This window comes from Aulonocara stuartgranti (assembly GCF_965226115.1).
Source record: "Aulonocara stuartgranti genome assembly, chromosome: 13".
NCBI classification, from domain to species: Eukaryota; Metazoa; Chordata; class Actinopteri; order Cichliformes; family Cichlidae; genus Aulonocara; species Aulonocara stuartgranti.
Window position 1 is genome coordinate 35,625,619 of NC_138949.1, and position 12,131 is coordinate 35,637,749.

Here is a 12,131-nt window from a genome sequence, read left to right on the forward strand (position 1 = left end):
AGCTGACTAATTACATAGAGTGGAAATGCCTGGTGAATTATCATGGGCCATGGCAGCACAACCACAGGGCCACGACCTGCCAGATTAATAATTAAAAGCAGCTGAATAGCCTCCCCTTTCTCCCTCCTCCTGTGGCTCTGATGGAGAACAATTAGAGCTGAGAGGGATCACTGATCTTTTCTGGTTCTGGGGTGGAGGTGAGCCATACCCTTCATTTGAGGAACAATTAAAACACTGGTTAAGGAACTGGGTTTGTGCAGCAGATGAATGAATGTCAACTGGCAGCTGTCCAATGAGAATTATGAGAAATTAGCAACACCGGAGCTGTCGGCGTGACACCGACACTCTGCTGGCACTTGGTTTATCAGAGTCATCCACATTCTTTTCTTTGAGGGATATTCATTTCCTAGATTAGAAATAATTCAGCCGTGTGTATTTCTTCATTGAGGAGAGAAACAATTTCAGCCGTTGGATTAGTTTGTATTATTATATTATTACCTGTAGCTGTAAATGAAAGCAGGAGAACAAACAGAAAGTCCCAGAATGTGGACACCAGTGACGGTAACGCACGAACAGCAAAGCACTGCAGGCCCTGACCTCATGAAGCTAGCTGCCGTAACAGCGTGTTATCAGAGCAGAGGTGGTTTCTTCAAAGTGAACTTTTGTCAGTTTGTCTGCAGTATTGTGCTACAATGTAGCAAATCATTTAAAAAATGAACTCTCTGCATTATGAGACTCAAAAATTCATTTTAAAGCCAAACAAACTAGTAATATTCTGTCAGTCGACATGACAATTCTGTCTAAAATGTAACCAAACATGCTACATGTTTAAGGTTACGCTGATTTGAACTAGTGTGCATATCCTTTGTAGTAAAAAATATTTTCTGTGTGCTTGGGCCATCTTCAGATAAAGACGATGGAGGACATGCTGGGGAGCAGCGAAACTCAGAGGGAGCTTATAGCATTGAGGCACTCACTGGAGCTCCTGGAGGAGGAGAAGAAGGAGTGCAGCAATAAATGCTCCAAGGCTGAACTGGAGCTCAAGGATCTGAGGTTTACAGGTGAGGTCGAACAATATTGGAAGGGGGCATTGTGGAGAATGGAAACAGCACTAACAGTGTGGAGAGCACGCTGTGTGTGCGGCTGTTTCAACAGAAGGACACAACCGATTTAAAGTGTGACCTTGAAATTCTCTCCGTGGCTTTTGCCAGCCTGGAAGATTATTAGTTGTTTACTATAATAGTTAAAAATTTCTGTCCTTGGTGATGTGTTGGCACTGTAACTGGATGTGATTGATGGGCCAGTTGAAGAGCTCCAGAAAAAGCTTCAGGCCGCTACCAACCCACCCCCAGCTCCAACACCTCCACCTCCACCTCCTCCACCTCCTCCAGCCCTGCCTTCAACCACGAACCCACTCAGGTTTGACCACACACAGTTTACTCTTTACATCATCAATGTGTGAAAGTGTTTGAGTGTGATGGAATAATTTTACAGTAAAATGACTATAAGGAAATAAATTGTTGACTGAGCTGATCACAGCAACCACACAGTGCAGGTAATCCACAGTGTAAAGACAGGAGTGGAGTTGTTGAACATGCTGCAAAGTGATTTTGAAGTGAAGTGAATAAGTTGGAGCACAAGCCAGACCAACCATGGGACCTTTCCTCTGCAATGTATGTGTTGGACTCTTGTAGGACCACAGCCAAGAGACATGAACGCCCTGTCCAGGATAGGAGCAGTGGAGGACACTAATGAGACCCTATTGGCCAGGCTAGGGCCAGACTTTACGTGTGTGGCCTAGGATGAAGGTTTCTTCAGTGAACAAGAGGGCTTATTTAAATTGGGGAACATTTTAAAGAGCAGAGTCCTGTTTGAAATCTTTGTGTGGTGTGTTGGGCACCACACATGGGCAATGACAGTAAAGCCTGGGGGGCTTTGGTTGAGAGGAGTAGCTGGCTTGTTGTCACCTAAGCGAGAAGTAGTGACTGAAAGAAGATCACAGACACAAACAGTCCAAACAAGCTTCCTCCAAATGACATGCTGGCCACTCCTTTGCATTGAAAGGAGCCGTTTCCAGTGATTCCTGCACACCTTCCTGGTGAGATGTTTCAAGCATCTCCAGCCGAGCTGACACTGAGGGGTAGTCCCACAGCACACTGGAGGGATTATAGCTCTCAGCTATCTCAGGGATGCTTTGTTTACCTTGATTTGAAATCAATACCACTGCGTTTAATATGACCGCTTCTTTCACTCAGTTTTAGATTTGAACACTACTCTCTCGCTAAAGTGAACTTTTTCTGGAAACGTTAGCAGCCTAAATAACAGCTAACTGAACAATGTGTTTGTGTCTTTCCATATAGCACACTGGTATCACTGATTCGAAGGAGAAGAGGCATCAGAACTGACATCCCGCTGGTGGAACAGGACTCTGCCAAGACACCAGGTACACAGATACTAACACTTGCTCTCTGATCCAGTCTGTGTGTTGCTCTCTCGTCTTACTTTCTCACTAACTTAATCGCAGCTTTATTGGTGGAATGCCAAAACTACACAGAACACACAGCCGGAGGATAAGAGAGACTGCGACGCAGACATAAATACACACAAGGGCAAATGAGCGAACAAAACCACAGCTGAACATAATCACACTAACTCGAAGCAGGGCTGAACATGGAACACACAGGACAAGAGACTGTCAAACTAAAACAGGAAGTACGAGGAACACACACACACTGATACGCACAAACCCAGGGAGCAGAGTGTGGCGAAATCGATCAATGCAGAGCAGTGTCACAAACCTCGGAGGCCCCAGAAAAGTGCAATCAAACGGTGAGGTTATTAACAGCCAGGAGAAAACATCAGCATATGTCCTCTGACCAAAATACATGTTGAGAACACTTATAAAGCAGTGAGGTACACGCCCCCCCCATGGCGTAAAAATAGGTTAAAGACGTCAGTTACAGTAAATGGTACATCTTAGATGGCTATAAACAGACATAGAACTTCTCTTTTCTATAACACCTTCCAAACAAGGCAATAACTTCAAGCCTTCAGGGTCTCTGAGGGCTGGTTGTCGACTCCGGTCATCTGTTACCAAGTAGAACAAAACACAACAGGTTGCATCAAGAAGCTGAATACATTTGGGCCTCTGCTCAGGCCTATTCCTAGATTATATGTATTATATGTACTGTAAGCATGTATGCAGTCATCCTTCTATGTTCTAGTTTCCCTCAGCATGGATCACCTGGACAGTCACGCCAGTGAAGCTTAAAACCTCTAATGAACCGAACATCAACTCAAATGGACATCTTCAATAAACAACTGTAATTCAGTATCAATACTGTGAGAAATATTATTAAGTGGAATGATGCTGTAAAGAATGTTATTAATGCAGTTATAATGATGCAGGTTATACGGCAGCAATAAAAGAATTTCTGTATCTCCACAAGAGGGAGGAGAGGGAGGGGCGAGAAGGTGAGGGGACGACAGAGCAACACACAGAGACATGACCGGAGACACAAACATGAAGACCAGACAGACCTAACCACAGGAACACTGATGGAAGGACACAGGGACGAAACAAAGACATGATCAGGACCAAATAACTGCCTAAACTATAAGTGCTGCAAAAACTCAAGCTTTAGCAAACTGAACTAGGAAACACAAGACACGCAGGGAACATAGTAATGAATAAACAAGACTCCAAAACACAAAACACTGGGTCAATAACCAAGTTACCCTCACACCCACTTTAGACCGGCCTAGTCACAGTCCTGACCTGTGTCCGATTGAGATGCTGTGGCATGACCTTAAAGGTGGTTCATGCTTATAAACCCTCCACTGTGGATGAATGACAACAAGTCTGCAAAGATGAGTGGCCCAAAAATCCTCCACTGTGCTGTGAAAGACTCAAAGGCTGCATTGCAGTTGTTGCTGCTGTGGCTGCGGTGGCCCAGCACGTTATTAGATTGAGGAGCGATCACTTTTTCCACACGGGGCCGTGGAGGTTTGGGTTTTTCCCTTTAATTATAAATATCTTCATTTAGAAACTACATTTTGTGTTTACTTGGCTAATATTTAATAATATGTTTTCACACCACTGTATATATGGCCAAAGACCTAGAAAGGCCTCGTTGGTTTGCTCTATATTTTGATGCATGTCAGTTAGAACGATTATTCTCTTTATCTCCTGATTGCCCCGATTTGGGAAAATCTCTTCTGTTTTTTGTGCGATGCATGTTCATTTTGTATTTCCTTCTGTTCGAGGCGCTTTGTTTCATGTATTTCAGTTTAGGAGTTTTGAATTCTGATTTTGCATTTCAGATATTTTCAATTTTAACCCTTTTTACCACACGTCACTCACACATTAGAAGAACAAACCAATATGCCAAATGGTCCATGAGAAATTCAAACTCAGAATCTTTTAGGTCAGGAAGTTGAATTCTTTAATTTGTGCAATGAAATTGAAAGCCTTGACTTGTTGGAGCAGGTAGGACATCTGTGTTGCCTGAATAGGCTTAAACTGTGCCCTCATTTTTTAAAATAGTTTTTGAATATGTACCGGCTGAATTGAGCACTACACGCAGGGAATTGCATACAAGGCTGAATAGGTGCAACCCAAGGATCTTCTACTCTGACACCTGAATAATAGTCTCTCTTTGAGTACTGGAGAAAAATATTTTACGATTACTTTAACACAAAATAGTCTTTGTGTGATTTTTAGAGACATCTTAAGTGACAATTGCTCCATTGTGTGTGCCACTGAATGTTTGATGTTAGAAAATTAAATATTCACATTGCTTTGAGAATGGACTCCTTTATTGTAGAATTACACTTTTTGTTGTCCTTTGTAAACGTGAGGATGAAAAATAGTTGAATAGTGTGTTTTTACACAGAGAGTCAAAATTGATTCCAGAGTAATTCTGGTACTCTTACACACTACTTTGAATACTTTGAAGTTAGCAGCCTCAGTACCAATTATTCATCATTAGCCAAATCAACCTCCACAATTCTCGGTCGTGTAGAACAGACTGATGTGTGTGCAAAACAAACAAAAAATCATCAATCACTCCCGTCTGGCTCTTTAGTGTTTTTTTAAACAACCTGAATTAACTTTATTTCAGTCGCAGAGCTAATTATGACTTTACACCACGCTAACATGCTTCTGAAAACCCCAAGTGTTGGTGGTGTTCCTAATCTACTGCTGTTGAATCACTAAATATGATTCAGTTCAGTTTTATTTATAAGGCACCAAATCACAACAACGGTTGCCTGAAGGTGCTTAATACTGCACCATCTATGCAAGTGTCGCCTCTGTCCTCAGGTCCTGCTCCAGGTTCAAGCTGTGTTGCATTTCTCCACAGCTGAGACATTATTAAAAAAACGTGTGTGTGTGTGTGTGTGTGTGTGTGTGTGTGTGTGTGTGTGTGTCGGTCACTCACTGCCAGAAGTGGATGTCAGGCAGCAGGCAGTGGAGGAAATGATGCAAAGGATTAAGAAAGGTGTTCAGCTTCGACCTGTCAACCAGTCACCCAACAGCAGCAGGAAACAGGTAACCTAACCCTGACGTGGTCCGTGATTTGCTGTTTTTGATTTTTAAAGCCAAAGTCAAATTTATTTATATAGCACATTTAGAACAACAATCGTTGACCAAGCTGCTGTACAATTAAGATAATTAATTAAAAGAAATAAAAACACAGGGAGACATGATAAGAGTTAAGAAAAAGAATCATAAAATTAGAAGATTTGAGTGAGAATAAGATGAATAAATACAAACTCATTCTGATTTAAAAGCCGAGGAAGAAAAGTGTGTTTTCAGACGGTTTGAAAGTGTCCCGTGTTGGGGAGGTCCTGATGTGAAGGGCCAGTTTGTTCCACAGCTGAGGAGCAGTCACAGCAAAGGCCTGATCTCCTCTGGGCTTTAATCGGGACCACCAGGAGCATTTGATCCGCAGACCTCAGTGACCTCGCAGGACTGGATCAGTTTAAAAGATCAGAAAGGTGTGAGGGTGCTAGTTTGTGGATGCTTTTAACCTCCATTTTCTTGGTATTGAATTCCAACAGTATTTGGTAATACTGCAGCGCTGTGTTGACGGTGTTTTTCAAAAATGAAACACTATGTTTCTTATCAGTTGTTGTGTTGACTGCAACCCTCCTATAAGTCATGATAATTATTAGCTCGTGCATGACTTTGTAACAAGGTCATTCCTGCTGTGAGATTCAGTTTTTCCTTCCATAGCATCAGATCAAAGTGTTGCCCTCAGATTTGTTTGCATACAGCGTGATCACATGATCCACTCTACTAGCAGAGCAGCCACAGACCTGCTAGAACTACTGTTTAAGATCAAAACAGAGACGTGAATGTAAAGGGGGTTACAAAAGATGTATAATAAACTTAATGTGGAGGTGACACTAAGGTCTGTTACATAGAAAAACGAAAAGGACCTACGAAGACTTGATGATGCTGCTGTTTCGTGATGGAGCCATGTCGAGGTTAATGCTGCATCGTTTGAGGAGTGTGTGAGTTCATAATGTCAGCAGCTGACACACAAATGTGACCTCACTGACAACTGGTCAACTTTTTATTTGGACAAATGAAAGAGTGGCTAAAGACAGACAGAGTATACAGGACGTGGAAGCATGAAAGGGGAGCGCGGCGGACGTACAGCTGGAAGGATGACGGACACGTGTGAATGTGGCTCATCGTTGCTAAAATTGCCAAACTGCAGCGCCGGCCGCAGACGTCCGCTGTTGTCAGACCTCGCTGAGTTTTTTGTACATTGAGCATATATTGTTCAGGGCTCTCCAACCCATCAGTGTGGGGAATTATCTAAGAGCTTGTTGTTTTGATAAAACATGACACATGGCAAAGACATCTTTTCGTCTGCTTGTTCCTCCGCCTCAACAGCTCAGCCAAATTAGATAGCATTAGGACCTGCTCTACAAGGTAATTATAAATAATGAGGATGGGAAAATTGACGTGACTCAGAATGATTGTGTGTTGACATATTTGCTTCTTGTAGAAAGCATACTTCCTTGTGCTTGCCTACAGTGTCTCGTCTCTGTGGTAAGAGGTGCAGTTTAGCCTCTAAGTGCTGAATGAGGAAAAATAAGTATAATGTGTCAGACTGCTGTTTATTTACCAAACCCATCTTTTTCCTCCTATTTTCCTTTTATCAGATGGAGAAGCTGCCCTCTAATTCTGCTATTCAGGAACTTAAAGGAATCATGGTAATGGGGCTTTAAAACAATCACACGTCCTCACAAGCCGTATTTTACTAGTTGAACTTTCGCTGTGTTTTCACATCTGAAATTACTTGTTTGTTTTTCATGTCATACAAAGTTGTGCTTGGAATACAATTTAACATGAAAATACACTAAAGTCAGAGATCAGAGTGGCAGTGCCACATTTAACGAGGCTACTCTCATGCTAAAAACACAACATGAAGACTTGAAGAAACCTTAATTATACTTCCACTGCAGTGTTAACAAGACGCAGATACGTGTTTGTGATGCAGCTGCTGCTTTTCTTTGTCCTGATCTGTGTTATTGTGGTTTGAACTGGCCAGGAGAATTTTAACAGAACTGTACAACAACCAAAGGCAGCGTCTCCGACAACAACCCGAGACGACGAGCTGCAGAGGATTCTGCTGAGGCGGCGGGACGCGCTGGACGCCTGACACAAAGGTGGGGCGCTGGACGTGATCGATACTGATAAGTCATTTATCTGGATGACTCGTCTCTCCACTCTTGTTTTGAGCTAAACGAGGACAATGGACTGACGTGTGGCTCCTCCAAGAACATCTCAGATTATCTCAGTCGAGTCTGATTGTTACCAGATTTAATTCAGCATACGTGTGTTTTTATCACAGTGTCACAGGGCTGAGAGTCGGTGTGCGGTACGTGTTAACTTCAAAATCTTTATCAGGCTGTGACAAACACAATCTGTGTTCATTGTCAGCTGTCGGTGGTAATCTACTGACACCTGTGGGCTAGCATATACTTCACAGAGGTCAGGAAAGAGAACGAGCCCATGCATGTCAACAGAGTGTGGCTGCAAAGACGCTCCAGTGATGATGATGATGCAGACATGCTGTGGTACACCTTCATGTTCGTCATACTGTCCCCCCATACATACACCTACAGTCTCGCTGGCTGATCTGAGGCCTGTCTGCAGGCACCTGTGATTTTTAGCGTTCAGCCGAGAAGCATTTATCTTTGCTTTAAGGTTACTGACAAAAGCAAGAGCAGGTGCTTCATTCACTTTAGCTTTCTGTTTCCTCCTGGGAACATTTTGGATCTGCTGGACCACACTGTGACAGCAGCTTGTCTTACTGAATACCACCGAGCGCTTTAATCCTCTCCACTGTGAACAGGAGAGGAATTTCTGGCTGAATTCATCTGTGCGGCTGGACTTCTCTGAGACGTCCAGTGTAGCTGTGATTACACAAGACTAACATTCAGCCACTAAAACTATTTTTCTGTTCAGAAACTGTAGTTTGGCACCTTAATAAAAGAAATGTTAAAGTATCAGTATTTTGAAAATGAATGGCTAGCTTCAAACATTTGTTTTTAGCACTAAGAATAAATGATCCTTTTGAATAAATAGCTTGCACATCACTGTTACCTGTTGCATAAACCTTATATTTGATAAGCAGCGTGGCACACGATGAAAGAGTGGATCCTTTGTTTCTTATCTAAATGATCCCACTGTGTGCTCACGCTGGCCCCACCCACAGATTCTCAGCCTTACCTGCTGTAGCCTGACAAAGGTGACACTGCTGATTGGTTTCATGCATGTGTGTGTGTGTGCAGGTCAGCGTCCTCGTGTCTCCCCACAGTGTGGCGCCGCCTGAGGATCCACGTGTACAGAGGATGTGGGTGACTGAAGACTAATATGGAGTGTTATTACCCAGCCTTTTACATCAGTGCACACTTACAATAACCTCTGACTGTATTGATGAGATTACAGTCAGATGGATTCTTGGTCACCGTCAGAGGGAAAGACACGTTCCTGCTGCTATGAAGAAGAGTCAGAAGTGTGTCAGTAACTCCCGCTGGACTGTTTGCTTCCAGTAAAATAAAGGCATGTATCGCACACCACCTGCAGTTCATTCAGCTCCTTTTGTAAAATACCACTTCATTGTTATGCACAGTGACACACAGTCGCCTCACAGCCTCGAGCTTCTGCTTTTCTCTGAATGGTTCCATGTAGCCCAGTGTTAAACTTGTAGCCTCCCAGTAAGCAATCACAGGCGGCCGTGATAGATTTAGTTTCAATGGTTCTCTTCACTTACACGTATTTTATCTGTTTTTCTGTGTGCACCCTCACTCGACTTGTTGACCCTTAAGATCAATTTATGGTCACTTTACTTCTTTAAAACACAACTCCAGAAATATATCTGACATCATTTGAAGAGTGTGTTTGATGTCCAGTTTGTACATGATGGCCTCCTTACAGTCATAAAGGAGGATGCAGCAGATTACGCAGGTGTGACTGTGACCAGCTGCAGTGTCTCTGATTGTCACACGGTGGAGTGAAAATGCTCAGTGCGAGCCTCACGACAGGATTACAGCAACCAAAGTGTCATATCAGTGGATGCAGCCATCGTTTACTTACAGTTTGCATTTTGGGGGGATTTTCTATAAAAACAACAATCGACAGCGGTTAAGGTCATCACTTATTGAACATAATTAGGGATCAGTTTGACTGAAAGTGTTTTACAATCAGATAAAAGATAAAAATGTGTTTTTCTTCACGAAGCAGCTTTTTAATGCTCTTAGGATTAATATTCACTGATTTCCCTTTAAACTGTATTTGATCTCTTATTGTACAAACCATGTATAAGGTCACATTTACCCCCCCCCCCCCCCCCCCCCCCCCAAACAAGTTAATGTGTTATAACCTGGTTTATTTAAATGCATGTTTTGCTGTTAAAAAAGCGAACCGCGGTTTACTTTGCAGCGCTTTCACAGCCGGAGACGCTCCAGAGGAGCGAGACAAGCCTGAGTCGTACCGCCAGCCTCTGTCCTTAGTCCTGAACTGTTACGTTATGATGGCACGCAGCAGTTATTTTCTCCTCACGACTCATTTAATTAAATGTTTTACAAAGCGTCTAAATAAAGCGTGTTGAACATGAGGTTCGTTTCAGTCTCAGCTGTGCTCTACCTGCAGCCTCTCTGCAACGCCACCATTGTTTTGGACTGGCTGTAGAGACAATGGTGGCGTTTTTAATCTGCACACTGTTGTATTTATTTTTACAAGATGGAAACCATCGACCTTTTCACAGAGTCCAGAAATGCTGAACTTTTCCCCACTGGCTGCTTTGTACCATGTCTAAAATCTCCAGCAGGGCCGGGCACAGATTGATTTGACCACATGGCCGAGCCGCTTCGGTGTTTTGTTTTCCCCAACACCTGCCCACATTTCCCACACACTTTCTTCACTGAGAGAGTGAAACATGAGAGCTGTGAACTATGGCTGGTGTCCATCACCTATTGTGTGCTGCTGTTCATTAACGCTTTAGGCTTCATTTAACACTGAGGTGCAATTTCCAGCCCCCGACACAGTGTACAGGAAATGTCACTGTGGATCAAAGTCTGTGTTCTAACCAAGTTCATCAGCAGCACTGCTTCAAAGGCTTCCCTTCGTTCTTTCATCAGTCTGCTGAAGCACATGTTGCAGAGGAAGTCCTGGTTAAGTTTATTTACCAGCACGTCGTTAGGAACAGGAAACAGTCGCTCAGCAGATTCGACAAACTAATCGTTGGTGTAGACAGCTGACAAAGCAGCGTGAGGATGTGTGGGATTATCTAGTTGGAGGTTAGAGTATCAGTGTGCAGTTGACCTGCTTGAGCGAGAGTAAATGAAAAAAAGAGATTTATGTCTCTACCTCCTCATACAGTGGGGCAAAAAAGTATTTAGTCAGCCACCGATTGTGCAAGTTCCCCCACTTAAAATGATGACAGAGGTCAGTAATTTGCACCAGAGGTACACTTCAACTGTGAGAGACAGAATGTGAAAAAAAAAATCCATGAATCCACATGGTAGGATTTGTAAAGAGTTTATTGGTAAATCAGGGTGGAAAATAAGTATTTGGTCACCTCAAACAAGGAAAATCTCTGGCTCTCACAGACCTGTAACGTCTTCTGTAAGAAGCTTTTCTGTCCCCCACTCGTTACCTGTATGAATGGCACCTGTTTGAACTCATCATCTGTATAAAAGACACCTGTCCACAGCCTCAAACAGTCAGACTCCAAACTCCGCCATGGCCGAGACCAAAGAGCTTTCGAAGGACACCAGGAAAAGTATTGTAGACCTGCACCAGACTGGGAAGAGTGAATCTACAATAGGCAAGCAGCTTGGTGTGAAAAAATCAACTGTGGGAGCAATCATCAGAAAATGGAAGACATACAAGACCACTGATAATCTCCCTCGATCTGGGGCTCCACGCAAGATCTCATCCCGTGGGGTCAAAATGATCATGAGAACGGTGAGCAAAGATCCCAGAACCACACGGGGGGACCTGGTGAATGACCTGCAGAGAGCTGGGACCAAAGTAACAAAGGTCACCATCAGTAACACACTACAACGGCAGGGAATCAAATCCCGCAGTGCCAGACGTGTTCCGCTGCTGAAGCCAGTGCATGTCCAGGCCCGTCTGAAGTTTGCCAGAGAGCACATGGATGATACAGCAGAGGATTGGGAGAATGTCATGTGGTCAGATGAAACCAAAGTAGAACTTTTTGGTATAAACTCAACTCGTCGTGTTTGGAGGAAGAAGAATACTGAGTTGCATCCCAAGAACACCATACCTACTGTGAAGCATCGTGGTGGAAACATCATGCTATGGGGCTGTTTTTCTGCCAAGGGGACAGGACGACTGATCCGTGTTAAGGACAGAATGAATGGGGCCATGTATCGTGAGATTTTGAGCCAAAACCTCCTTCCATCAGTGAGAACTTTGAAGATGAAACGAGGCTGGGTCTTCCAACATGACAATGATCCAAAACACACCGCCCGGGCAACAAAGGAGTGGCTCCGTAAGAAGCATTTGAAAGTCCTGGAGTGGCCTAGCCAGTCTCCAGACCTCAACCCCATAGAAAATCTGTGGCGGGAGTTGAAAGTCCGTG

The 12,131-nt window shown here is 43.5% G+C and overlaps 1 protein-coding gene across 5 annotated transcripts in view; it reads left to right on the forward strand.

Moving 5' to 3' along the window:
• The window catches only part of shtn1 (shootin 1), a 42,429-nt gene extending 33,327 nt beyond the window's left edge, over positions 1-9,102 (forward strand). For 4 of the 5 annotated variants that reach the window (XM_082558401.1, XM_082558404.1, XM_082558403.1 and 1 more), the window contains 7 exons: positions 908-1,061; positions 1,305-1,419; positions 2,361-2,443; positions 5,448-5,551; positions 7,180-7,230; positions 7,569-7,686; positions 8,815-9,102. In XM_082558401.1, the coding sequence (XP_082414527.1) occupies positions 908-1,061; positions 1,305-1,419; positions 2,361-2,443; positions 5,448-5,551; positions 7,180-7,230; positions 7,569-7,679 (618 nt within the window). In that variant the 3' untranslated portion in view covers positions 7,680-7,686; positions 8,815-9,102. The remainder of the gene's footprint in view (positions 1-907; positions 1,062-1,304; positions 1,420-2,360; positions 2,444-5,447; positions 5,552-7,179; positions 7,231-7,568; positions 7,687-8,814) is intronic. The other variant, XM_082558402.1, reaches the window with a different exon arrangement.
• Positions 9,103-12,131: the final 3,029 nt, after the last annotated feature.